Here is a 27825-nt window from a genome sequence, read left to right on the forward strand (position 1 = left end):
AGGCAAATATATGAACTACTATGAACCACTAGAGTAGCTTAAAACCCCATGCCATTGGCAGCTTGCACATTGACTACTGGGTGTTTTTCATATTAGCATTCTTTACACACAAGGTACATATTTAATACCTAAACTAAATAGGTTCTACACTACCTATTCCATGGAAAGAAATTATGTATAATAAAAGTGTCTACAAATAGTACAGTGGTGCCAAACAATGAGAAATCAAAAGGCACGCGCTCCACATGGACAATCTGAGATGAGGCACAGTCACTGCCTCGCCTCACGAGTTTGAACAGGACATGTCCAAATTCAGCTAAATCTATCCATCAGCCGATAGAGTAATCACAGGGAGGAGTAGAGAGATTTATGAATGAAATGGTGTAAAGAGAGTCTTCCTTTCTGAACTACCGCTTCAGCTTCATTTATTTTATTGTATCATTATTTGTTTTTTGATGACAGGTGAGCCTCCCCTGACCGCACGTCCTGCTGTGCTTGCAATGCATCCTGGTACACGTGTATATAGTCTCTGCCGGCGCGACTCCATGAGCAGAAGAAACACGGCTTTCTCTGTTGATATAGCACGTTGAACGCATCGCTACATTTACCATGAACACCAATTGGATGTCCACTTTTAAAGTTTTAAGCATAATTGATGAAATACAGTCACTGTCATGAAGCTAATAATTACAATTAGTATACGATCGCTGAGATTCCCTATTGGACAACACAAACATTGTTAGCAGAAATACACCATTAGGAGTTTGTTGAAAGAAATCTGTGGATTTTGCTCCCAATTAAAGCAATTATTAGCTAGAGGTTTCGTATGAGGAGGAACTTATTGATGAATGCCTAATGTGTAAATGCACATGTTAGATACATAACTCTGAGTGTCCTAATTGTGATTCTAAACGTTCTAAAGTCCAGCTGCAAAGCATCTGGATCTGTCTTTATCTGCTGCTGTTGTGTTTGGCTCGAGGACTGAAGTGGAGTTTATATTTCAGTGGTAGGAAAATAAAAGCAGAATGAAAATAAGGTGAGATTAAAAATATATATATATATATATATATACTTATTGTGTTCTTCGTTTCCCAGATTCAACAATTGGAGACGCAAGTGATCGATGCCGAAAAACGGGCCTTCACCGCTCACCAGCAGGTTAGGACCCAAACTCCAGTGTGTTCACTTGTTCGCTTTCACTTTGTGTGTGTGTGTGTGTGTGTGTGTGTGTGTTATATTTGCGGTGTGTACCTGTGATTTCCAGGTGCAGTGGATGGAAGAGAAGCTGAAGGCCCCCGACAGTCAGTCGGGAGACTCGGAGGTGCGTCTGTTCCGGCGGTGCCAGGAGCTGCAGGTCCTGGTGCAGGAAAAGGAGGACGTCATCGCCCAGCTGGAGCAGCAGCTAGAGGAGCAGGTAATTTCAGGAATTTCATCCAAGCTGGCGGACGCCGAGGTGCAGAGGGAGATACGGCACGCAGTCGGTCAGCAGACACAAAGACACACACACATCAGAAATATTGTCACACTAGGTCCTCTCTCACCAGACACAGAGCCGACTTCAGGACGCCAAAACAGTGGAGGAGAAAGCAGCGAAGATCAAGGAATGGGTGATGCTGAAGTTGTCAGAGGTATTATTAAACGACAGCGTGGCAAGTTGCACAAACTTATTCAATCGGATGGAAATGTGGCTCAGATGTGAGCTGGGCGGTGATGTAGTGTCACCAGTATCTCGTTCCAGTAGATAAATCCCTGGACCCGAGACAGGGGCTTTTCTTTTGAAACACGTTTCTCCTTCAGTTTGAGGTGGAGAACGCGGAGTTGAGAGAAGCCAACAAGCAGCAGGAGGCTCAGCTTGGGGAGTTGCAGAAACAAGTGCAGTGTGAGTTTCAAATCATCATGCCGAAAACTGGCTTTAAATTATTATTATGAAAATAATGTTCAGTGGTTTTTGTTTTGCTTGTCCGCAGCCTTCGAGCAGAAGTGCGGCGACGGGAGAGGCGTCCTGTGCCGACCAGGTGAGGCCCAGCGCCTCAGCAGCCTGACATTCGGCTGCTTCCAGGTGAGGGGGAAGAGCCCCCAGGTGCTTACTGGACCAGCACCCTGCCAGAGGACCCTCAGCACCCAGCGGGGGGCGAAGGGCAGAGACGCAACCAGTAAGTCCCCACAGATTCACCGCTTTGGATTCGGAAACGGATTGTGGGCGAAGCAGGATGCTGGAAAGTGACTCAGAAGACCTTTGTAGCCATTAGGTCATATCTTTGCACTTACATACATGTAAAAGCTGTTTTTATTTGACCAATGAGAAAACAATCATTCTGGTGAAGTCTGACATTCAAATTGTTAATGACGAGGATATTATTTGTAAGTTTCATAAGTTGTTGTTTTTCATCTGTGTAACAAGAGGCGAAACACAAGCTACACACATTGTGAGTCAGCAAGTTATGTAAAGTGTAACTCACCTGGTGGTGGTACACTTCAGCCTCTTGTGGACCAACTGGGTATTACAACAACAAACATAGAGAAATTATCCTGACAAACTAAAATTGGTTGACACCTGTTGGAAATGTATTTTCATGTTTGCTTTGACAGAGAAGGGCAGCAAGCAGACAGCCTCCTCGGGGACAAACGGTGACGTCCAGAGACCGGACCAGACTGGACTTCTGGAGGATGACAGTGCATCTGAAAGCCTGGATGAGAGCGTGCGCGGATCCGAGTCTCGTGGCGTCTCCTCTGTGCTCTCTAGCGCTGCGTCAGACGGAGGAGGAGGAGGAGGAGGAGGAGGAGGAGGAGGAGGTCTGGAGTTCAGCCGCCCCGGCAGTGAGACCTACCTGACTGCTTCAGACGACAGCAGCTCTCTGTTCGACGAAGACATGCAACGCGCCGATCGGCCCGGCTTCGGCCTGCTGGGGTCGCCGGATGGGACGCTGGGAGGGTGTAAGGAGGAGGAAGAGGAGGAGGAGGAAGAAGAGGAGGAGGAGGCACACAGGGCCAAGCTGGAGGACCACACCTCAGAGGAGCTCAACAAACGTTTCCAGTCCCAGCGACTCGACTCCTCATCTTCGTGGGGCGAAACCACCAGCCCCATCCTCACACCAGCCCCCACCCCTAAACGACCCAACCCGCCCCAGGACCCCAGGGACAACCCTGCCTCGCCCAAACAGCCCCGGCTGCGGACCCCGGCGGGCTTCGGCTTGACGAATGCGGTTCTGGCCAAGAGACACCTGAGCCAGCCCCCGATCAGCACAGAGGCCGCCCACGGGCGAACGCGCAACGCCCTCAGCATGCTGCGCCCGCTGCGGCCGCAGGAAACGGACCTCGACCAGGAGCAGCAGGTTGGCATGGAGACAGGCAGGGACGCGCCTCCTCAAGGCTCACGGACGGCGGCGTTTCCAGCCTTGCAGACCTCACCTGGTCCACCGGAACCCAGTCCGGAGATCAGTCGCGACAGCTCAGCTCCCCCGACACCCCCGTTACACAGGCTGCCCTCCTGGGTAAGATAATGTCAAAGATATGTCTTTGACATAAAATTGCAACCTCACAGAACTGCAGGTTCTGCAACCTTATGTCAAAGAAAAATATCTTCTGACTTACTTCTGCCAGCTGCAGGTAACGATGCACAGTAAGTCAGAAGATATTTTCCTACTGGAAGAACTTATTGGGGGATAGTTCAGCAAGTTTTTCTCTCTTTCCCCACAGGAGAGTCGCATCTATGCTGTGGCTAAATCGGGAATCCGGTTGTCCGAGACGTCCTGCACAGACCCTGCTAGCAAAGGTGAGACGAAAAGGGAGAGGAGGCAATCCTCCAACGCACTGACTAACTGCATGTGATCTGTGCGTTGCAGACCCCTCCCTGCAGTCCTCCTACCCCGCCTTTGTGATGTACACGTCCCTCATCTATAAGAACATGACTGCTCCGGTTTACACCACTCTGAAGGGGGTGAGTGCCGCTTAAGCATCGCTACGAGTTTGCTGTTCTTTTTGTGTTGACCCCCCCTCTCCCTCGTCTCGCAGAAAGCCACCCTGCTGAGCAGCAGTCCGTTCTCAGACGAGTCGTCCAGCTCCGAGGAGTCGTGCAGCTCGGGGGAGGAGGACAGCTCCCTCTGCAGCTCCCGCGCCTCCTCCAGCTCCCGCAAGGACGGCAGCCCGGGCAGCCCGCGCTCCCTCAAGAGAGGTACAGCGCGCCCCAAGATGTTTACCGCCATTCGAGGCTGAAAGCTAAGGCCCGTGCTCCCTTGTACACTCTTCTCTTCCTTCTCCTCCAGCTGTGTCCATGTCCTCGATGACATCAGAGAGCGACTACGCCATCCCCCCCGATGCCTACTCCACCGACACAGAGTGCTCCGAACCAGAGCAGAAGCTCCCAAAGACCTGCTCTTCGGCCGGCGACAACGGCAGGAGTGTGAGTCAGCAAGTGGACATCCCTGAATGTTGTCTGCTGACCGCCTCACCCAGGCAGCAACCTCCAGTTCTGACGAGCGAAGCCAAAGGGCCTTAAACTTGCATCCTCTCAAATGGCCTTCGGGGGCTACTCTTTTGATTGCCAAAAGAAATCAGATTGTATAGAAGTCTATGAAAAAATGACTCTACTTCTCTCTTGATGTATTCCCTCAGTAAACATTGTAAACATGAGTTTATGTCTCAATCTCTAGTTTCAAGTCTTCTTCAATACAGTATGATGTTCATTTAGTAAATGATGGTCTATTTAGATTCAGATAGACCATAAAGCAGAGTATGCTTTAGGGCGGGGCTACTGTGATTGACAGGTCGCTACCCTACCAGAGCCCTATACGTCCAAATACGGTGACTTCGATTCACAAATCTGTGTCAAAATCCGTCAAAGCTTTATTTTGTTAGGTAGACTAGAAAATGCCCTTTCTGCATATTTTGGGGGAAACATTTTTTATCTCACAGATTATTTTTTATTTTTTTATTTTTAAAAATGCTGACTTTAAAATGTCATTTCTCATCTTGTGTCCATACAGATTTACCTTTCTTTATTTACATTCTTATTTGTGCTTGTTATTGTTTTTTTTTTACATATCACAAAACCACATATACTGTATTTTAGACATGAAGTAAAATAAAATAGTACGACGACTCTCTAGTTTTGATGGTTAGAGGGGACATTTGTGGACGTCATGAGGACATCGTACTGCATAGAACTCAACCGCGTTGTGACTTTGCAGGAACCAATGGAGAAGTCAGGCTACCTGTTGAAAATGGTGAAGACCTGGAAGAAAACTTGGAAGAGACGCTGGTTCGTCCTCAAAGACGGAGAGCTGCTCTACTACAACTCTCCTGTGGGTTTCATACACTTTATGAAAGCCACATAATTTGATTATTTTGTGCATTTTCTTTTTTAAAACAGCTTTTTATATCTTCCATATGTTTTTGTCTTTTATATCGTTAGTGTCTCGCTATTAAATGTAGTAGTATTTATCTACCGTTCTGTTTTTTGACAGACACTTTCTTATCCTCCCACAGAGCAACGTGATCAGGAAACCTCAGGGTCAGATCGAGGTCAACGCTACCAGCAGCATCGCCCGTGGAGAGGGAAAACAAGTCCTCCAGGTATTTTCTTTTTTGTTGTTGTCCATCCTCGAATTTACTCATCCTTCACCAACCTTTGGCCGCTGTTTTTTTGTTGTTTTTTTTGCGCCGTGTGCACCACAGGTAGTGACAGGGAAGCGCGTCTACTACCTGAAGGCCGACTCCCCCAACCTGCTGGAGGAGTGGCTCCGGGTGCTGCAGAGCGTGCTCAGGGTGAAGGCCGCCAGTCCGCTCTTCACTCAGCCGGATATTCGCCCCGGCATGAAGGGACTGCTCATCAAGGTCTGGCCACCTTTACGTCTCATCTCAGAATATGACTTTCACAAGCATTTCTACATCTTCAGTGAAATGTGTCCTTGCTCCATGGCAGGTGAAGCATGGCTACTCCAAGCGGGTTTGGTGCGCTCTAATTGGCAAAACCTTGTACTATTTCCGCAGCCAGGAGGATAAGGTGAGATTCAACCTGAAGTTTGCAGGATGTAAGACAGAACTGTAACGTGCCGGTCGGGTTAACGTTTCGGATGTTTTACCTGCAGCGCCGTAGTGAGAATCTGTCAAATTGTAAAAGGTTAAAAGAGGAAGGACCTTTAGTTCAGAGGTGCGACGCAAAAGCTGTCCCCTTTCATTTCATGTGTGTGCTCTCAGTTCCCCCTAGGTCAGATTAAGCTGTGGGAGGCCCGGGTTGAGGAGGGGGACCGGTCGAGGGACTCCGTTGATGACCTGAAGGCGTGTGGGAGGGACTTACAGGCGGCACCCTTCACCATCGCCGTCCATCCACAGGAGCAAGGGCCCACCAACCTGCTCATCGAGTCCCGCCACGAAAAGGTCAGCGGTCTCCGGAAGTACATCGTTTTTCTTCTCCTTTTTTTTCTTCATGTTGCAATTTTTCTTCTCTCCACTCTCATGTTGAGTCGAGGCAATTTGATTCATACAACCAATGCCAATAATTTGATTATCTATAAGAACTATGAGATCTGATCTAACCTGACCTGATTCTGTTCTCATAAGAATGTGAACATGCGCCTCTCACATCATTGATGTTATTGTGTGTGGCTCTGTAGGATGCGTGGCTCTACCATCTGTCTGTGGCAGCGGGCATCACAGTGGGCAAAGTCGGCACTGAGTTTGAACAACTGGTGGGAAAACTCTTCCAACTGGATGGAGATCCAAGTAAGTCTTTTTTACAAACTAATTTCTTTTTTGTTGCGTCTTTGATTAGGTTTTGCTAATAGCCTATGGAAGCCAATTTTGCGGCACCTTCTGCCTCTTGAATGGAGCCCATTGTATTGCATTGATATGTTTGACATGTTCTCATTATTACCTTTAGCTAGCAGTCTTTCTCTCTGTCTCTCAGACTCCCAGATCTGGAGACATCCCATGTTGTGTTTCAGTAAGGAAGCCCTGTTGTCTCCTCTCACTACCCTGCCCTCACAAGCTCTGCAGACCGAGGCCGTTAAACTCTTTAAGGTACACACACACACACACACACACACACACACACACACACACACACACACACACACACACACACACACACACACATAGCATTGATATGCCATTTTTGTCCACAGTCAAAGAGTGATATCTCCTTCTGCGTTAAGTCTTTTCAAACTCTAACCCTCATTCCTCCTCAGACTTGTCAGCTTTTCATCAACGTGGCCATCGACGCTCCAGCCATCGACTACCACGTCTCGCTGGCCCAGAGTGCCTTGCAGGTGTGCCTGGCCCACCCCGAGCTTCAGAACGAGTTCTTCTGCCAGCTCATCAAGCAGACCCAGAGGAGGCAGCCGCACGGCCATCCAGGCCCCCTGCAGGTTTGCATACTCACCACATGGTGGCAGCAGTGGCTCGCGTTATCTCCTGAAAAACACAGACGTTTGAAAGTCTGAAAAAGTTTGTAATCTTCAGGGTTTAATGAGATTTTTTCTTTTTTTAAGTGCTTAGGCAAATCATGGATCCCAACAGTTAAAAATAATTTCAGGCTATATAGTTCAAAACAAAAAGGTTATAGGCTCTCCCGTAATCTCCCATAGCCTATAACCAGATATACCAGAAACACCAGTAGAGGGAAGAGGGCACATTTTTTAAGATGTAAAACAGGACTAAACACAAAAGAGTGAGTCACAGTCTGGTGGCTCCTTTGGGAATTAAGTCAGTGTCTGGTCAACAGGATCAAAACCAGCTACAACTGTTTCACAGTAAAACAAAAATGTTTTCCAGTCCGTCTCTCACACGTTGCATTGATGCTCATATTTGTGACAGTTTGTTCTGCCCTTGTGCGTCATGCTTTAGGGATGGCAGTTTCTAGCCCTGTGTGTCGGACTGTTTCTGCCTCAGCATCCGTTCCTCTGGCTGCTCCAGGTTCACCTCAAAAGACACGGAGACTCCAGGTGAGAAAAGACCAGGGGCCCCGAACGTTAGCATGCAGCATGACCTCTGTAAACACAGACAAAGAAAAGAAAAAAAAGAAACATGATCAAGTCTAGAAATCTTGTTTGTACTTAATTAATGTGCCCATTTTCTCATTAATCAATGTTATCTTTAAAATTGTAGGTAGTTTCCCAGAGCCAATGCCTTGTTTTGATCCAGATGTAATTTGTACCGAGCAGAAAAACCTCACATGTGAGAGCCTGGAACCAGAGAATGAATCAACTTGAACTAAACACCTCAGTTATATACAATTAGTGCAATATAGCTCTTTATGTACAATAACCATTATTATTAGAACTTAAATTACATTCAAATAAAGGGGCACCGATTATACACATATAAACACATTCAGTTCACTCATCACAAGGACGGCTACTCAGCCTATATCTATCTATATATATATATATATATATATATATATATATATATATATATATATATATATATATATATATATATATATATATATATAAGTATAATTTCCTCTCTATACAGAGAGCATCATTTACTAAATGAATATCATGCTGTATTGATGAAGACTTGAAACTAGAGACTGAGACTCATGTTTACAATGTTGGCAGGGAATAAATCACGTCTCATAGACTTTTATACAATTAGACTTATGTTTCGAACCAGAGGAGTCACCCCATGCTGGCCATTAGAGATAATGCATGGTTAAGTCAGATACAATCCTTGATGATTTCATCAGGGTTATCTTGGATTTGGGGTTTTAACTATTTCTATCAGAAAAACTATTTCTATCAGAGCTTTAAAAAACATGGGTATTAACCAGTCAGGGAAAGCCGAACTAAAGGTGTTATTGAATTGCATTACGTGAAAAGTAGGATCCAGTGGTTCCTTGGGAGCTTGATCCCATACTGGCGTATAAATCAGGATATCTCTGCTTCTGCTGCTTCCAACCAAACATCCTTTGTTAATACTGCAGCAGATCACTTGAGATCATACATTAGCACTAATCTCCAAACATTTATCAGTGTAAACCTATGGGGATTATTAACTGGATTGATCATGATCGCTTAGTGAACACAGCAACATTGTTCAGTGTGTAATGTTCTTTGATGCGCGTACCACTTCTACACCACTGTGTCCTCAGGACGGAGGTCGGTAAGTATGCCATCTACTGCCAGCGCTCCATGGAGCGGACCCAGCAGAAGGGCGAGAGGCAGGCCAGGCCGTCCCGAATGGAGATCCTGTCGATCCTACTGAGGAATCCCTATCATCACTCCCTGCCATTCAGCGTCCCTGTCCACTTCCTCAATAACACCTACCAGGTAGTAATAGACCACACGGGAAGACACATAATAATAATAACAGCAGTGGCTCCTTCAAAGCTAGTTCAGTTTGGCTTCTTGCTGCTTCGTTCTCACACCAGAGCCTCAAGTCACGCTCAGTTTACACATAACCGGTTCGCTGTAAAGACTCGCTGTGTGTTTAACGTGCGTGTCATACTCAATGCTTCAAATTCCCTTTACCACTATCTTACCTGTACGCTCTGAGTCAAGGTTTCTCTTGAGGGAGTGTTTCTTTGTGTCACTCCCTGTCGCTCTCTGTCAGTGTAAACTTGCTGGAAGTGATGACATCACGGCCTAGAAGTCTCGTGTCAGCTCTCGGCGGATCTGCTTCACGACCTGCCTGACTAAAATACAATAACAAAGACAATATTGCTCCATGATTGCCATGAAATGTAGTTCCTTCAGGATGAATTGTTATTATGTTGTTGGTCCCTAAACATTTCTTCAAATACCATCATTAGTCTTTTACCTTTTAATACTTTGGCCTCCAAACCTCCTAAGAATCCCATTAGCCTCATCTGTACTTTGTGTTTGTGCTAAGTAGCACACGTTAGCATTAGGGCTGCCCCCCCTGTGAGTCGATTAGTTGACTAATCAGTCATTTTGGTGTTAGTCGGCTAAAATATCTTTAATTTGATTAGTTGTTTAATATGCTTTTTCATCCTGAATGACTTATTTAAAAGAAACTTATATATAAATATCTGGTAAACACACAAATCAACGTGAATCAAACTCATTGTGTAGTTTTACAGATCTGTCGATGAAATGAACTAAACGATTAGTTTTCTAAATCAAGTGTCAGATGATTTTAGAATTTCTTTGGTGGAACACAGCCCTAGTCAGCATGCTTACACGCTAAGCTAAAATGGTTAACATGGTAAACATTATACCTGCTAAACTGTAACATGTTAGCATTGTCACTGTGTGCATGTTAACATGCTGATGTTAGCATTTAGCTTAAAGTACCAATGAGCTTAACTGTAATGATCACTGTCATAATTTGCATTCCCACAGGTTGTGAGCTTCGATGCTTCGACCACAGTGGACGAGTTCCAGTGTCGCCTAAACCAGGACACCGGCATTAGGAAAACAGGGTTATCTGGTTTCAGCTTGTACACTGATGACCCCACCGGACGAGAGCTGGAGCACTGCCTCCAAGGAGGCATCAAGGTGCACCTTCTATTCATGCGAATCTTACTTTTAAAAAAGACTGTGTGTTCCGTTTCCTGCAAATTTGTCGTCTTCATTCCGCCTGCAGATTTGTGACATCATCTCCAAATGGGAGCAGGCCTCTAAGGAGCAGCACACTGGCAAGTCTGAAAACACCAGGACGGTCCGCCTCACCTACAAGAACAGGTGGAGAAGGACCCAGCCGTTTCCCTCCCTCATCCTCTCCTTCTCTTTGTCTCTATTTCACTTTTTTACGACCTCTGTCTCCATCCACAGGCTGTATTTCTCTCTCCAGGTCCGGGGCGAGTCAGAGAGGGAGAGGTTGCTGCTGGCTTATCAGACGAATGAGGCCATTGTCGCGGGACACTTCCCTGTCAACAAGGAGCTGGCTCTGGAGATGGCTGCCCTGCTGGCCCAGGTCTTTTTCTTTTTTAAATGTTTACAATATGTCCTGGCTTTAATGGGATATGTCACTTAAACAGTGACAAATATTTTCCATATTATTGTTTGTTAGACCAGACCCCACCTGAAAAAAACAAAGAATACAGTGACTGTGTCTGTGTTCAGGTAGAGTTTGGGGACTTTGAGCGTCCCTTCTCTGCCCCTGGACCAGCCCAGACCAAGTCTAACCAAACCCTGAAGCATGTCCTGGACAGATTCTACCCGAAACATTACCGCAGGACCACATCTGAGGAGCAGCTCAGGTAGCAGAACACACTGAAGACTGGCTCAGTGTGTGTATCTACTTTTTAAAATGTGATGTTGTCTCTAAACTCAGTTATAACGTCATCAACTGTTGTAGGTTTCCATCACAGGAAGTTGTTCCCTGGCAGTTAACCCTTTCATTTCCTGTCATACTTCTGATCACCCAGTAACTCTAATCAGTTTTCCATCATTCAAACAAATCCAGTCCGATCAGATCTCTGTGGAAAATAGTAAAGATTATATTCTGAAGTTTCAAAATGAACACAGTTCCCCCCCCTGCATCTCAGGCAACTGCTGCAGCGCCTCTCCGCCCGCTGGGCCTCCCTCAGGGGTCGAAGTTCCTCCGAGTGTGTGAGGATCTACCTGACCGTTGCCAGGAAGTGGCCTTTCTTTGGTGCCAAATTATTTGAAGCAGAGGTAAGTGTGTGTGTGTGTGTGTGTGTGTGTGTGTGTGTGTGTGTGTGTGTGTGTGTGTGTGTGTGTGTGTGTGTGTGTGCGCGTGACGTAACCTCTTGTTCATTAAGGTTATTTTATCATCAGCCGAGAGACAAAAAGGATATAAAAGTTGTACATATAACAACATAGTAATTGTCAGAGTTGATGCATCTTGATGTGATTTGCCTACCTGGAGCACAAACAGACAAATTCCAGACAATTCTTCACTGACACGGTAACAAATGACTGAATTTTAAGGAAGGAAATAGAAAGCTCTGTACAATGTGGTTGTTTTTTTGTATTTTATATTTTGTATTACAGATAATGCAATTCAGCACCACAAATTACCATACAACTGAGCTACAGCCTCTCTTGTGATGGATCACCCCAACCGTGGATGTGTAAAGAGAACTGCATTCAGCGTCAGAGGCGACGGTTTTTCTCCGTGGAGTTGCTCATTGTCACAGGAAGAAAAAAAAGTTTGACGTCCGAGTTCAGTTCAGATAAAAAAGACAAAGTTCAGATAAAAAATACTTTTTGTCCTAATGATTTAAACGAGCTATTCATGTCTTCTTCATCCGCTGAGGTATAGATGGCTTTTCCCCCATTGATGTCTATTGGGAAAAAGTATTTTTTAGCCCCGTTGCACCATGTGACGGACACGGAAGTTGTTATTTCACAGTGTGACCACTATTGCCCTCTTCCTGGCGGCTTGCTACTCAACAGACAGACAGAAAAATAAACAGCTGGCTAATAAGTAGTACAACACCTCCTGTGTGGTAATCCTTGCTACAATGGCTGTCTCCAGGATCACATTTTCTCATGATGACTCACGCACATTTACTCACAAGGTTGAAAACACCATCATTGGACGGTAATTACCTCGCTGACTCAGCGTTGACAAAAACTGTTTGTACCGTGCTCGTGCAGGGGGTTTCCATTTTAGTTTTGGTCACTGACAAACATGTAGTGATGTCGCTGTGGCGACTTTGGTGTGTTCACAGTGCTGTAAAGTACCGGCTGCAGGAGGATTCAATGACAGTCATTGTTGTGCTTGTCAATCGTTTAGTCCACTAACATCCATGCAGTGCATCCACTTCATGTGTCACCCGTTTGGTGAGGACCAAAAACAGTGACATTGTAATACGATTGTGTAGCATACTACTCTCAATTTATCATATTGTAGCATAGTAAGACATTTAACTAGGGATTGATCTCTCTCTGCCTGTTTTCAGACCATCACTCCCTCTCCAGAGCATGGTGCACGGGTTTGGCTGGCTGTGCACGAAGATGCTATCAGCGTTCTGGAGCACAACTCTGTCGTAAGCATCTCTGGTGTTAGACCTGCCGGTCAAGGCACGATTCTCTCACCTTGCCAGATACCGTTACTGAGAACATAGGTCATATTTACAGCATGAGTCACGCAAACAGCGGAGCGGGAAATGGTTTGGAATATCAAACAGACTCATTTGATGCTGAGCAAGAAGGGCATGGCAATGTTTTAATTAAGAAGCTCAATTAGAAAGCTAGCTTGCATCCAGTTTAATTAAATGGACTTGTTACACTTAAAACCTCCACAGGAATTTAGTTTCCATGTGTGTGCTCTACCCTCTTCATCAGAATCTTGTCAAATGTCTGTGCATGTGTGTGTTCAGAAGCCGCTGGCATCCCACTCATTCAAGAACCTGATGACGTTCGGGGGCTGCAAGCAGGACTTCATGCTGGTCGTCGGACAGAACATCGGTGGCAACGCCGGCAAGGACAAACCCACGGAGAAACACCTGTTTGCGACCGACGCCTCCAAGGTTATTGAGAAATGTACCTTTTTCGTCCACCCGCTTCATGATGGTTTGAGTCAGTATTGCTAGATCAGTTTTGCTGGATCCGTTTTGCGTGAATGAAATCAACAAAACATGAATACGTGGAAATATATCACAATATTCCAAACACGTCTATCAGCCTTGTGCCAGCCTAGGGCGCGGGGATGTCTTAGCGAAGTCACAGTCTCCCACCCCCACTCTCGATGTGTTTCGTCAACAGATAAGGGAGATCGCCCTCCTCGTCTCCAGTTACGTCAACAGTGCCCATCAGCAAAAGGCCGCCGCCCACCACCTCTCAGCACCGGCCCTGATGGTGGCGCAGCCCTTCAGTTTGAAGAGCAAAGAGCTGAGGAGCAAAGAGCTGAGGAGCAAATCCCCGCCGGTGCTGGGACGCCCCAGCAAGACCCCCACGCTGCTGTGACGGCATGGAAACTCAAACTCTGGGAAATCTTCAGAAGCAGACCTGCCTTTTGCCTAATCTCAATTTGAAGATGAAGGACTCATTCACAGCTCCTCTTTTCTTGTCAGTACGATCCCGTAGATTTTGTCTGACATGGCCGAGGGTCACTTCTCTGCCAGTGGAAGCACCAGCTCCCCATAACCACAAGTGCTCAATCCAAATTAGTTTATACCTGTCTCTCTCGCCTGTTTGGTATAATTCGAAATGCTGAGGTCGCAGCAGTTCACTGGCATCTCCTGAAAGACACTATTTATTGGAAGACTAGTGTTTTGATGTCTCACTAATGTCTCATTAATCTATCCGGGCTGTGCGGTATATTTTCCCCTTTTTTGTAGAGATGTTCTTTAAAGTACAATATTTGTTTTCCTCATCTTAAAAAAAGGAATGCACAATGTAGAAGGGGCAATGACTTTGTTAAGGGAATAATTAGGAGTTTTTTGTGTCTTTGTCAGAAGGACTCCTGTAGGTCACAAAAACCCTCACATTGTTTCTTTGTTGTATAATGAAGGATACAGAATTATATGAAAAAAGCAAGAGGCAAGGCCGCAGCTGAAGAACGTTCAAGAAGTGCAGGGAAAATGCTCCCGTCTTGTCCGCAATGCAATGGACGTAGAGAGCAGGTTGTAAGAGGTCGCCACTTTGGACCTCATGTGCTCTGTAGTTACTGAATAGCCAGGAGAGCAGTGAAACTTCAATCATGCACACAAATACCAGAAGCCTTTTTCTGGCTGACTGAGACCCATCGAAATGACGCTCCACTCTGTTCCACACGAAGCGCTTCAGCAGAACTTGATTTACAGGCGGTAAGAGGATACGACAGAAGTCGAGGGGCATTTTGGTTGGTGGAGGTTCTCTGTTCTGTTACCTGGCATGACGCATCATATGAAGTTTTAAAGAACATGGATCAGATGTAGTGACACATGTAATCGAAGGACAAACTGGAAGAACGGGCCTTTTTTTAATGTAAGGTACTTAAAAATAAGATTGATATCCCCTCCCAGTATTATCTCCAGCCTGTGAGGTCATGTAATTTGGAAAACGTCTTAAGTATAGTCCACTGTGCAAATAAACTAAACTACAGGAACACGGCTGCTAGTTTCCATGTAAAATGTGTATTGAATGAAAGCAATCCTTGCCCAATGGGTAGCCGCACAAATCCATATAGAAACCAGTCGGACACTCATATATTCCTGATTCAGTTTCTCCCCTCCCCCCCACAAAAACTGCCGTCCAGCCTCGTCATGGGTGAGGATGGGATTGACGAGTTGATACCTGCAACAGGTCCCTGACACGCCTCATTCCTGCAGTCTCTCACAGCAGAGGGGGGAGGACATACAATACCCAACCTGTCTGAACTAGTTAGACGTGCCTTTGTCTGTGTTGCTGTGGAGACAAAGTGTGTGTGTGTGTGTGTGTGTGTAGGAAGGGGGTGGGGGATCAAGGGGAAGAAAAACTGGGTGAGGCAAGAGAACCTAAACATGTTGACAAATGATTAACTGTCCAATAAAAGGTGTGTGATCGAAACTAGCAATGGAGAAGAATGAAACAGGAAGTCCAAATCACATGTATGCGCTTTCAAAGTAAAGTTGAACATTTAACGTTCACGTCCATTTTGTCACTGCGATGCCTTCGTGTCGCTTGGGAAAAACAAAGACCTCCAGTGTGGCTTTGCGTTGACAAAGAGTTGAACAGGGACTACAAGGTGCCGTCTTCAGCTGGAGCGCACACACACACACACACACACACACTGAACCATGCGACAGAAAACCCTAGTCATGTTATTAATTTATTTTTAAACCCAGTGTCACTGACACCGTTTGCCACACAGCTTGTAGTGCAACACAACAGTCTGCAAGTTTGAGCTGAAAACATTTTCCTCTAGATTCAAGCAGGTAAAGGTATCTGATCAATAAGTGTTTTTGAGCCATGAAAAGCAAGAGATTAAAACTTCCCTTCAAAATAAATAAAACAATACCAGGACAGTGACGCATGCAAAAATGAGCTGCCACACCTATTCAAAACAAACGAATCTGGGTAGGAAACCTGCTCCATGCAAACAGACTCATTTACAAGCAAAGCAGCCATCTTGTGTGCGAGAGACAAAGGAGGTCAGACGTGTTGGAGGGACACATACATGTACTGCAACCATCATAACACACCATGTGTTTGCGTCGACTTTAAGTATCAGCGGAACCATTTGATCATTAGGACTAGAAAAGCACCTGTTGTTCCCCTTCCCCTCCCCCACTGCACCTTCCACTGACCAGACAAACCCTTACACAAGGAAAAGAAACCTGCACCACATCAAAGTGTCTTTAAAAAGATTTTATTAAAAACATTTCAGACAAACACACATTAGGTAGGAAACTGTACAATCTACAAGGCAGATTTTAGGCCACTCGACGTGTTTTGACATTAAAATGCAGCATGTGCCAGGTACGCATTAAAAAGCACAGTTTATTATGGCATATAGATGGACGATGCATTAAGACTACACGATTTATAAATAGATGGCGGTACCAGCTGTGGCAACAAGAAAAAAAAAAAGCAAGTTGATTTTTACAATCTGCATTCCTCAAGTAAATTGGTTAAAAAAAAAAAACTCTAAACAAAAACACTCCCACCGCAAAAAAATATTCTTCCAAAAGGTGATGTACAAGCTGACTCTTGGTAGAGTCCCACTGCAATGACAACTTTACATGGGATCCAGTTCTCTTTGCTGAATGGAGATAAAATAAACAGGTCGTTAGAAACGCATTCTACGGTGAAAAAAAGTTAGAGTTTATGTTATAGAGTGTTCACCTGGGCTTTGTTGTAGCGCTGATTCTGTCGCCTTCTGGCGAAGAACTGTACCAAAAACAAAAAACAACATTAGGACACACTGCTACTGCGCTTGGGCCGAATAAAAAGACAGTCATTTAGTTAACACTCACCAGGACCAGCAGGCCGGCGACCACGGCCAGCACCACCACCACGATGACGGCGATGATGCCGCCCGACAGGTGCTTCATGGTGAAAGTCGGGGGCTCCTCGTCCACGTAGTACACCAGGATGTTCTCCATCTCCAGATTCTGGCCGTCCACAGTGGGCGTGAACTTGAGTGGGTTCTTGAACAGGGGCAGTACCTTCACCTGCAGGGGAGCAGAAACAACAAGGATCAGTCTCTTTAAGCCAGACACCCACACAGAATTTTGAAAACGAGAAGAAAAAAGAAATTACATCTTTCTCCATATAGTAGGCCATCTGGGTCAGGTCACTCATGCGGTCTCCCTTTGGCTTCTTCACATCCACCACGATCATGCGGGCATCTGCGTCGTACTGCGGCGCCACAGGTAGGACTCATTGTTAGTCAGGTACTTTTGTAATGCCGTTCTAATAAATATACATACAAATGCATGTGGTTTCTTTGCTTTTCAAAAACTGGACACGCACCTCAACATCCTTCACCAAGGCCTTGTCAAAGTTACCGTAACGTTTGTTAATGGCATCGGCAATGGCACTGCGTTAGGGAACACAGGAGATTTTTAAAGGAATTACAACTGTGAACATTAAAACTCTGATGTTAACGATGCAGTTTTGATGTGAAGTCATTTGAAATGTACTCACGCCTTCAGATTTTTGGCAATCACTGGCGTTGCCACTGGTTTGTGTGTCAGCTGAAGACGAACCCAGCTGGGGGGAAGAGGAAAAAGAAGGTTAACATTTAGCTCCCGAACACTGACACTATTCATCCACACCGTTGAGGACGACACACTTACTTGGTCTCCACCAGCGTCTCGCACTTTAGGTTCTTGTCTTCCTTGTCGGTACGACGGACGCCAGCACTGTTGACGCACCAGCACTCTTCTGTGTTGTTGCACTGCTTGGCCTTGAACTTGCCGTTGTTCTCGCACTCCGGGTCGTAGATGCCATCGTTGTCCACGAAGGCCGTCTCGATCGGCTTCCCACCGATCGAGCGAGAGTCCTTGCCCGTTTTAATTAGGTGCATCTCGGCCTTCATCAAGAAGCACTTGGGGATCACTGAAGGGGGGAAGGGGTTGGGTGGGAAACTGTGAGCAGATGACAGAACAACGTACACAGGCTTGATAACATACAGGCGCTTTCTTACATGCTTTGCAGTCCAGCTTTTGTTTCATGTTGGTGCCGACCATAACGGTGCAGTCGCATGGAGGTTCACAGGTGGCCCACTTCAAGGTTTCACATGTACCTTTATAAAAGAAAAAAAGAAGAGAAAACAAAGGGTTTGTCAGGACAGCAAAACCAGTTATACTATCAATATTGATTTATGCAAGCAACCCCTGACAATACATTTTTGTACGAGTGCATGTCAAGTTAAATATCACTCCGCGTTTTAAATATCTAAACTTTGAACGTCTCTGTAGTGAGATTGTGTTTCACAAAACGCAACATAACTGGACAGACTTATTGCATTGGCGGTTATACAGCCCCGGAAACAGGGCAGGTAGACTAGCAGGTTTACACCTGGGCGTTGGTTCCTCCAAACAAGACAAGTCCCCGGGGAGCGGAACAGATCCTCCCAACCCCCCACTGACAACCACACTGCCTGCGCTCTGACGTCCAAACACTTTATACTACAAAACACAAATACGACATTTAAAACAAAAAAACTAATTTTGGAACTAAAGCTGAAAAGTACAGAGAAAGCGCACTTGAAATGGAAAACAGTACGGAACGCCATTTAGGCGACGTTAGCCGAAACTGCGTTGCAAGACTTTCTTTTCTTTATAAAGTTGAATAAATCAAACTACTCACAGGTCTGAGCTGCGGCTTCCGCCGCGAAGGCAACGAGAACGAGAGCAACCCACATGTTCATGATGGAACCAAATCGAACCAAAAACCGACTTATTGATGCAAAACAAATCGCGTTCTGTCCCTCCGTCGTCCGCAGAGGTCAGAGAGAGAGTAAAGAATGGCGTTCGGGGGAAAACAAGGCTTCCTTTTTTTCTTGCTTGCAGGTGTGTCCCGGTGGTTGAACCTGTTTGAGGAAGAGAAACTCGACGAGCGTGCGCGCGCACACACACAGGTAACGACTCAAAACTGGAGTACGAGCGCAACCAAAGTGACTGTTGTTGACTATATTCCTTTTTGATGGTTATTGTCCAACTGACTGACGAGCTGTTATGAGGTACATTTATAAGACAAGTAGTCTGCTGACGTCACTCCAATGTGCATCAAAAAAAGCGCACCTTTTTTCCGGTGTGACCATATTTGGTCGCTCTCTCGCTCTCTCTCTCTCTCTCTCTCTCTATTGACGAAATTAAAATAGTAAACTGTCTCATGTCTGTATCTCAAACTCAATTTGGCTTGGGGCCACTGCTGGTATTGTGATCTCATAGGAGGGCCACACAGAAAGCGCAATACTTTTGAAAGTTTACTTATTTATTTAATTTTACATTACTAGTATATTTTCGTCATACTTAACAAAAAAAGGCAACCAGTTTTTTTAACAGTGCAAACATATTTGATTTTTTATAATAACGTATTGAAACATTGCACCGAACCAACAAATGCAATCCCTGCTGAATACATTTGTACCTTATTCTATTTCTTGCCAGACACCCGGCAGCACTTCTGCTCACAGCTGAGCCACGTTTGCCCTGATCCAGGTCACAGTATAGAAACCTGATCCAGGTCACAGTATAGAAACCTGATCCAGGTCACAGTATAGAAACCTGATCCAGGTCACAGTATAGAAACCTGATCCAGGTCACAGTATAGAAACCTGATCCAGGTCACAGTGAAACCCTGAGTACAGCTTCACGACAGGCATCACTAAGCCTGGACCTGTACTTGCATTTATTAAAGTTCATAGTGGAGAAAAGTTTCTTACACAGATATGTGCTTCCAAAAAGGCACGTTACCTGACTGATCACTTTTGTCTGCTCAGGGAAGGATGGAGGCAATTCTCTCATAAATTGTCATGTCTGGTTTTCCTTGTGCCTCTGAATTTAGCTTTTAGATCACTGTTGCAATGCAAGTCAATAAGTTCCATTTGCAACAGACTCAAGACTCTCTCCACATCGTCTGCAAACAGCCGCCCCGCGTAACCTGCTGCTTCTTATCCCAAACTGTCCGGTCATGTGCGGTCACCTTTGACCTTTGACATTATTTTGAGCCAAACTAAATAAAACATTTTAATATAATTTAGTTTTTTATTTCAATTGTATCTTAAGGGGTAGTTTTGAATTTATATGAATACAAATTAAAAATTACAAAAATGTAAAATTGCGGCCCGGAAATATGATAATTCCGGCATTATGTAGCGGGCCGTAGGGAGGGGGGCCACAAATGGCCCGCGGGCCGCCAGTTTGGGGCCCCTGGTATAGAGTGTAGTGACCTTTATACTTGTTTTTGTTTGTTTTTTACATGTAAAGGTCTTTATTGTTTCATTGTAGTGTTATTATGCAGATAGTTAGACAGTTTAAACCATATAGTTTTACGCTACACTCTTGTGATGATACTCATATATCCCCATAATGTCATATTTTATTATTATAATATCACTTTGTATTCTTATCACGTTGTAGTTGGCGTTCCCTCTGCTATGTAAACATCATATTCACCAAATGTTGTGCTGCACTCAAAGCATTTAGTCGTGTCCAGAGTTGTGTGTCCCTATACTTCATATTTCATATCCCACACCTAAACTGTCCCGATATCTGCGCAAAATGCAAAGCGTTCAAACACGGTGCGACACGGTGACATCATCAACTATCCGAGAGAAACCAGAGGCGATGGGGGAAAACATTCCCCAGGTGTCGTGAGTCATGCACTGTCAGATGACACGGCTGAGTCAAGGCCTCAGGCCTCAGGCCCCGTAGACTCTCCACCTGAGAGATAGTCTCACAACTCCCCAATATATATATATATATATATATATATATATATATATATATATATATATATATATATATATATATATATATATATATATATATATATATAATCCTTATGTATTATTAGTCCACAGCAATCAAGAGTCAAGTGGGTTGTACATGAAAAAGGTAGGAGAAGAACACAGTAAGTAAGTAATAGTCTGACATGTAAAAAAAAAGAAGATAGCATCACACTGGTTCCCTCGACAAAAAAAGGCCAATGGGTTTTTTATTGCTGGGCTCGCTCGAGGGGTAAGAGGCACAGAAGAACCAGAACTGGGACTGAGCGGAACAGACTGTTGGAACCTTTTCATGGAAATGAGAGGAAACGCAAAATCAAATGAACATTTTAATAAAGTTCCTCACTGTAGCTTTAAATAATATTTCACCTCAAATTTGAAGGCCAGACATGATTCAGATAAAACATGTTTTGGGGAAATCATATGACAAATGATGCACGTGCTCTGAAGGCTACTTTGCCAAACCGGTTGTATTACGAAACCCTTTGCTCAAGAGAAGTAATAGCAGCTCACACAAAAGTGTGTGAGTCATTTTCACAAGTGCCCCTGATCAAGGGTGTAGCATACTCTTCCTCATGAGTTGTTCGATGTGAATTGAAATGGACCTGTACTTGTTTAGCGCTTTTCTGACCACTCAAAGTTCTTTAACGCTACATGACATTATTCACCCATTCACACCCATTTATATACTGATGGCTGTGGCTAAGGTGCCACCTGAATAATGCACAAACACCCAGAATAACAGGTGTTTCTTTTCTTCTTCCCATTCTGAAAACATTGCATGACACAAATTACACAGCAAAAGACCAGCTCACAATACATACTTAAGTCCCTATAGACTTTTTTGTGGCAGATTACTAGTCAAACACAGGTGTAACTAATAACGTTAATGATTGCTGTGTCGCAGAGGCCTGGGGGGCATCCTTCGTACCTGGCTAAACAAAGTCAAGCAAATGTCCTAATCTCCAGCTTAAATGAGCGAGATGATTGACATCAGGCTGTCTGGGTTTCTTCACGGCTGATCCGCGCTGAAACGTCTCGTTAATTCTAGCCAGACGTCAGTCATCTGGATAAATGTGCCGCTCCTCTTCAGAAGGATAATAATGGAGCACTGACACCACCATGTTCTAACAGTACAATGGACAATAAACTCAGAGGAACCTCTTTTTATTTCTCTAATGAGAAGCAGGAGATGATCATGAAGTCATATGAGGAAGTCAATACCGTAGTCATTCACAGCAAACGCGTTGCGAATATTCCACCGTTTTTGCAACATTGTTGCCGTGAACGCAACTTTAGCTCCGCCCCCTCTGAGAGACATAAGCGTCACAAATATATCAGACAAGTTAAATGCGTCAGTGTTGAGAAAATGTATCGGCTAATTTGAAGTGCTTCATCACCCAAATCAATCAGATTATATTTACGAATACATATATACTTATGAGGATATATGTACTGTATGCACGTATGAATCATGTACTATATATGTGTATATGAGTTTGAATATGTTATGGGCAGATCAGTATGTATGTTTTATTCATAATCAGAAATTCAATCAATTGAAGCAGTGAAAATAAATTATGTGTGATTCTCTGTATTCTCATCACGATCACCTTAATCATGTTCTACAATAATGATATGTATGGTGTACTAATAACACTGTCATATAATTATGAGTGCTTTAACACATCCATAAGTTTCTTAAGAGCTAAATAAACTTAAGAACAGCGGCATGCAGCGGCTGACAGTCTGTGTCTGAGACGATCAGCTGCGTCTGTGGTGATCAATGTCCGCGGCTCGAGAAGCTCTCTAAATAAATTATTTCTTGTCGGCAAAATCTATATCGCCGCATACAGGAAGTCATGATGATGTAAAGGATGGATCCTGGCGATCTGGAAGAACTCTCTCCCTATAAAACTAATAAAACTAATATCGCTCTTTCATCAATGAGGAAGAAGCTGCCTCTTTAGTCCGTGGGAGTGTCCAGCTTATCCAGTGAAGTTCAGTTAGCCTGCCCGGGAGCAGGTTTAAATTTTTGGATGTGTTGCTATGGTGATTTATCTAAGCTTGCTTCCAGAAACCGAGAAAGCCTGACCTACGTCATCTTATCCTGACAGTTAGCCGCTAACTCAGTAAGCCAGGTACGAGGAACAGGGCCCTGTGGTTCAACAGCAACAACAACAACACAATCCCTGTTTTTGGCAGTTTGCATGGATTTAAAGCACAGACAGATCTTTGAGTAAAGTATACTTGATTTTGTCACTTTTCCAGCTGAAAGACACATGTTCGTTAGGTTTTTAGTGAGCTGTTCTTAAACAGTCAACAGCCATGAAATGTTGATTCCGACATTCATGTCACCCTCGGGATGAATCCAATAACTTGGTGTTACTCTGACTTTTCATCTAGGGCCATCATCAGGTAAAATGTAAGATTTGTACCTATGATTAATACCTGCAGAACTAATGACCTTCCCAGCAGCCTCATGCTATATATTATGCTTGTTATCAAATGTTAGCATGCAAACTTTATGCCTGCTATAGATCAACAGGTTAGCATTGTCATAGAGTAGCAAAGCCCCGTCCCTTTCACTGTTCTTTAGGGAAACAAATGTTAGGTAGTCCTACAACGGCAAGGGACAAATATTTATTCGATCCCGTTTGAATTGTGCCATTTTATGTCACAGTTTTTCGTATAGTAACATTTGTTTTGTGTGAAACCGCCCTGTTGAGTTACAGCTCTCGTCTCGCACTACGTACGTCACCAACGCCAACATGGCCATAACCATGGATGCGAGCTAGCTAACTTAGTTATGTCCAACACACAAATGTAACGCTATCTCACCCAATGTATTTTATCCAGGAAGCAAAGGAACAAGCAAGACTCGTCCGTGTGAGTACATCCCGGTCCATGGTAAATGCACTGTTCTTGTATAGTGCTTTTCTAGTCTTCCGACCATAAAGAAATTATGCTTTTTTGTCGCAGACTACCATAGATTTATTTCTTTACGAAGTAGGGTCCCACGGGTGTCCATCAGGAAGGGAGGGAAATCGCCTATCTATTGTGAGCATGTTAGTAAAAGCCTTGCTGCTCCTAATAGACCACTAGCATGGCTGTAGAGTCCTTGTCACTGCTAACTCCACTGTTAGAGGGAAGGCAGAAACTCCATGACGCTGTGATCCCCAACCGCTACTTTTCATCTGCCAGAGAGAGGCTTCAATGGGAAAGCTTTTTTTTTAATACAGAGGGTTCATGGTCAGCATTTCTTTGAAAAGTGCAGAATCAGCCGCAGACTGATAAGCAATACACAACCCAGACCGTCGCTAGTATGACTTAAATGTCAAGTGTAACAAGGGTAAGCAATTGTACAGACCCCGAGTGATCAGATACTTTACAACAGGCCAAAAAACAAATGCTCCCTCTCACCTGTGGGCGTAGCTCAGGAAGCAGCTCATTATCGTCTTATCGCAGCAGTAGTTGCTGCCAAGGATTTATGACTGTGTGTTGTATACAGGGCTGGATGGCACCGCTGTTTTTTTATCTTATACTCATGCCATATTATTGGGATTTGCCGCACTGAACAATGCAGTGATTGTCAATTCAGCTCAAGTTTATAGGATTTACTGGTGTGGTGATACCCCAGTTATGTTTGACCAAATAGAGGTTGCACCAGAAGCAAGCTGCAGCTTGCAAAACAAGTGGTATGACATCTCAATGCTTTGATTAAACTCGAAAGAAGGAGCTTTGATACAAACTCCAACAAAGACAGGAAAAATCACGCAGTGAAATATTAGTATTCCTTGATGAACGGGTTACGGGAAGTCAATCTGGTGTCCTGTCTTCTTAAAGCGAGGAGGACAAAAACGAGTGCCGCAGGGGACTGGTCCACTTATTGTGCGAGGACTGACACATAAGCAGGGGAATATGGGTGTTCCTCTTCCCAGAGGTTTACGATGTCAGGGCAGTGCATGGTATGGTGGGGCGCGGGCCAATGGTGGGGCGCGGGCCATTGTTGCGTGTCCCAGGGGTGGATGGATCACGACAGACGTGGAGGAGAAGGAGGCGGAAGAGGCCACTTGGGCGACAGGGGGTTTGACTCTGCGGGAAAAGACGGATAGAAGGAGAGAGATCCAGGAGAGGGGAGTTCTGCCCCAAGAAAGACTCAAAGACCCTTAGACTTGGAAACATGCGGTGAGCACTAATCTCTGTATTCTGTCTTTCTTGTTTGGGTCTCCTTTCAATAGTGGATCCAGTTACTAAGATTCATTCATGAAGTTAGCATTAATCCAACTCATGTGTCCAATTTACATATTTCTTAGTATTTTTATTAATCTTTGTTTCTTAGTCCAATTGTCACATGATTAACCCTATGGAACCTGTGTATTATTTCTTACTGATCTCAAGTTGTTGTTCATCATTATTTAAAACATTTGCTTTTCTTATTAATACATTTTTTATTTTCATGAACAATTGCTCAGTTATATACAGATTATTTTAATTAAAAATAGGAGGACGATAGCGTAACATTTTTTGGAAATACTTATTAGCTCTCTTGCAAATGTTTCGACGAGAATATATTTATAGTCATATTCGTAAAAATAAAAAAAAGCTATCATCTGTCCAAACAAAATCCTGAAACAAGCATTTTTAAAGCTCACTGTTTAACATGTTATATATCTTGCTTGTTTAATTCATTCACTAAATAGAACTGCAGACATAAAGTGCTTTACGTGGAGGGTTATGTGAGTTATGTGATTTCTTGGGACTGGGTGTCGTGATTTCAGTGCAGACTTGTCTTTGTTCACACAGAATCAATTGTATAAAAGATGTTTACACTCACAGGTAGAGAATATATAATAGATGAGTTTAGATTAAGGAGGGTTGTAGAGTACAAGAGAAAACAATATTGTAAAATGCTTGTAGCATCAGAAAGAGTGACCTTTCCTGTTGCACTTAATTTCCTCACATTTTCAAGTTTTTTTTTTAGGTTACAAGTGATGGACATTATGGCAGCCATCATACCAGTGTCGGTCCGAGGTGCAGTCCCTCGCTTGTGATTTACAGTAGACAGTTGTGCATTTACGTAATAGGAGTCTACCTCAGTCCTGAGGCTTCTCCTGAGACAGACAATAGCCCTTCAAGGGCTGAGAAGAATATTGACATTTAGGTAACCCAATCACAACAAACAAGGACTGTTGTCATTGTTCTCATATTTCACCCCTCCTTACCCACTCAAGCGATTGGCTTAAGAAAAAAATGATGGTTTAAAACTCGTTTAACATCTGTGTGATCGGTGACCAGTTTACCCATAACACCTTGAAAACAGCTTTGTTCTAGTCTTCTCAGACTGTAGTGGCAGGGAGTGACTGGAAAGGTTATGACTTCTGAAAAAAGGGGTAAAAAAACCCTCTAATAATAATAAATACTCCAATCAGCTTATGCTACAGTTCACATGTACTTAAGTCATTTGAACTATGTGACCTCGGATGCAAAGAGTCCCACGCTGTGCTCAACCAAAGTTAAATGGTTCAGTTCAATGATTCAATTTCAAAGACTTTTGTGAAGTGTCTAAAGGGATACTTCACAAAAGTATTTGAGATTTTACCATTGAACTGTATATATTGGACTTTTAAATCATTGGACTTTCAAAAACTGTAAAATATTGACTAATGTTAAGTTTATAGGATGGTGGCTTTTTTTTCTTGGGAACAATGGGAAATGTTATTCTTTTAAGGGAAAACACAAGGCAAATAGGCTAAACAATATATATAATATATATCACAATGAAACTTCCTCAGTTGAGAACTTACACAACGTTTTTTGTACTGCAATGCTTCTAAAATGTAATATTTAATTATGCAAATTAAGCATGATGTTATTAAATGTGTGCTAATTTGCATACATTTCCAAAACAGAAATCTGAACATTGGATAAAGCCAGGTTGAACATTCTTGTTTCTTGTTTGTTGACCTTTATAATAGAGATGCAACTGGAAAGTTTGGTGTATGAGCACTACTGAAATGGATAGAAAAAACCCTTTGTAAAAACAAAGAGGAGAAATCAAAAGCAACAACAAACGGATGGGGTGAGTGGAAATCTGCCAATAAACTGCTGCTCAAGCTTTCCTGCATGGGTCACACTGATTAATCCCAAATCAGAAAGAACCAAACATAGAGGCTGTGACAAGATCACCATGAAACTTCCTAGTTGATACTCACAAGACAGTTATCTTTGGTATTACAAGTTTTCTGAAATGTTTCGTTAAAATACGCAAATTAAACTTCATCTAATGCTAAGTTTTGGTGAATTTCTAAGAATTCTACAGACTTGTAAAAAATAAAAACAAATATCTATATGTGTATTGGATGGATGTAAAAGTGAATGTTTTCTTTCCACTAGTCTGAATGTTATGGAAGCAAAATAGTACAAAAATCTCAAAGTGACCAGTACATGAAAAACGTTGTTTTTGACTGCAGTGCCTTCCCTTAAAAATAAATAAAATATTTTAGGGAATTAAACAAAATATGCAGGTTTTACAGACTGTGTTCATTGAGCCTATATTATCAGTGAAATAATATGGTTGATGAATAACAGGTATTTTATGAATGAAAAAATAATAAAATATACCTTCTAAAATGTATACATGTTTTACATCAGCATACTTCATCTGGTACGAGTAGCTGCGATGTTGGATAAGTCAGAACAGAATGACAGTAAATAACCTATTGGAGTCAGGATAAGGCAGTAGGTTTATCTGTGCGACACCAACCCTGACAATAGTTACCCGACCATTGTTCAGAAAGTAGGCTGTGCAGTAAGACAGGTAACCTACACTTTGCATTTTGGTCGAATCAATACTTTACTTCCTATTTCGGGAACAGAGCTGGATGATATTTCAGACTTCATGTGTTTAGAATGAAATGCTGTGTTTTTCATTAAAAAAATTAGCGTCTTTCTCTTCTTCACCCATATGTCTCTTGTACTTAGTAAGATCAGATAAAATAATACCAACTATATGGTTAATATGTT

General features: G+C 43.6%; 2 protein-coding genes across 2 annotated transcripts in view; one reads left to right on the forward strand and one right to left on the reverse strand.

The window, feature by feature from the left end:
• Positions 1-15280, forward strand: part of plekhh2 (pleckstrin homology domain containing, family H (with MyTH4 domain) member 2) — a gene marked incomplete at its 5' end in the record, with an annotated part of 23606 nt that extends 8326 nt beyond the window's left edge. Inside the window, 28 exons of the mRNA XM_079230206.1 lie at positions 1096-1158; positions 1265-1414; positions 1545-1628; positions 1798-1879; positions 1968-2153; positions 2590-3491; positions 3697-3772; positions 3843-3937; positions 4012-4171; positions 4263-4399; positions 5187-5300; positions 5485-5571; positions 5674-5832; positions 5921-6001; positions 6196-6375; positions 6612-6720; positions 6905-7017; positions 7185-7364; positions 7843-7940; positions 9095-9272; positions 10308-10463; positions 10552-10649; positions 10740-10881; positions 11031-11167; positions 11456-11585; positions 12839-12925; positions 13259-13408; positions 13644-15280. Of these exons, the coding sequence (XP_079086332.1) occupies positions 1096-1158; positions 1265-1414; positions 1545-1628; positions 1798-1879; positions 1968-2153; positions 2590-3491; positions 3697-3772; positions 3843-3937; positions 4012-4171; positions 4263-4399; positions 5187-5300; positions 5485-5571; positions 5674-5832; positions 5921-6001; positions 6196-6375; positions 6612-6720; positions 6905-7017; positions 7185-7364; positions 7843-7940; positions 9095-9272; positions 10308-10463; positions 10552-10649; positions 10740-10881; positions 11031-11167; positions 11456-11585; positions 12839-12925; positions 13259-13408; positions 13644-13844 (4335 nt within the window). The 3' untranslated portion in view covers positions 13845-15280. The remainder of the gene's footprint in view (positions 1-1095; positions 1159-1264; positions 1415-1544; positions 1629-1797; positions 1880-1967; positions 2154-2589; positions 3492-3696; positions 3773-3842; positions 3938-4011; positions 4172-4262; positions 4400-5186; positions 5301-5484; positions 5572-5673; positions 5833-5920; positions 6002-6195; positions 6376-6611; positions 6721-6904; positions 7018-7184; positions 7365-7842; positions 7941-9094; positions 9273-10307; positions 10464-10551; positions 10650-10739; positions 10882-11030; positions 11168-11455; positions 11586-12838; positions 12926-13258; positions 13409-13643) is intronic.
• Positions 15281-16193: 913 nt separating this feature from the next.
• Positions 16194-18986, reverse strand: epcam (epithelial cell adhesion molecule). Its single transcript, XM_079230224.1, has 9 exons — positions 18657-18986; positions 17992-18090; positions 17642-17903; positions 17490-17555; positions 17316-17382; positions 17103-17201; positions 16817-17014; positions 16686-16730; positions 16194-16602 (listed from the first exon to the last, which is right to left on the reverse strand). Exons 1-9 carry the CDS (start codon positions 18715-18717, stop codon positions 16579-16581), a joined length of 921 nt encoding a protein of 306 aa, XP_079086350.1. The 5' UTR covers positions 18718-18986; the 3' UTR covers positions 16194-16578.
• Positions 18987-27825: the final 8839 nt, after the last annotated feature.

Source organism: Taurulus bubalis (assembly GCF_910589615.1).
Source record: "Taurulus bubalis genome assembly, chromosome: 14".
In the NCBI taxonomy this organism is placed as follows: domain Eukaryota; kingdom Metazoa; phylum Chordata; class Actinopteri; order Perciformes; family Cottidae; genus Taurulus; species Taurulus bubalis.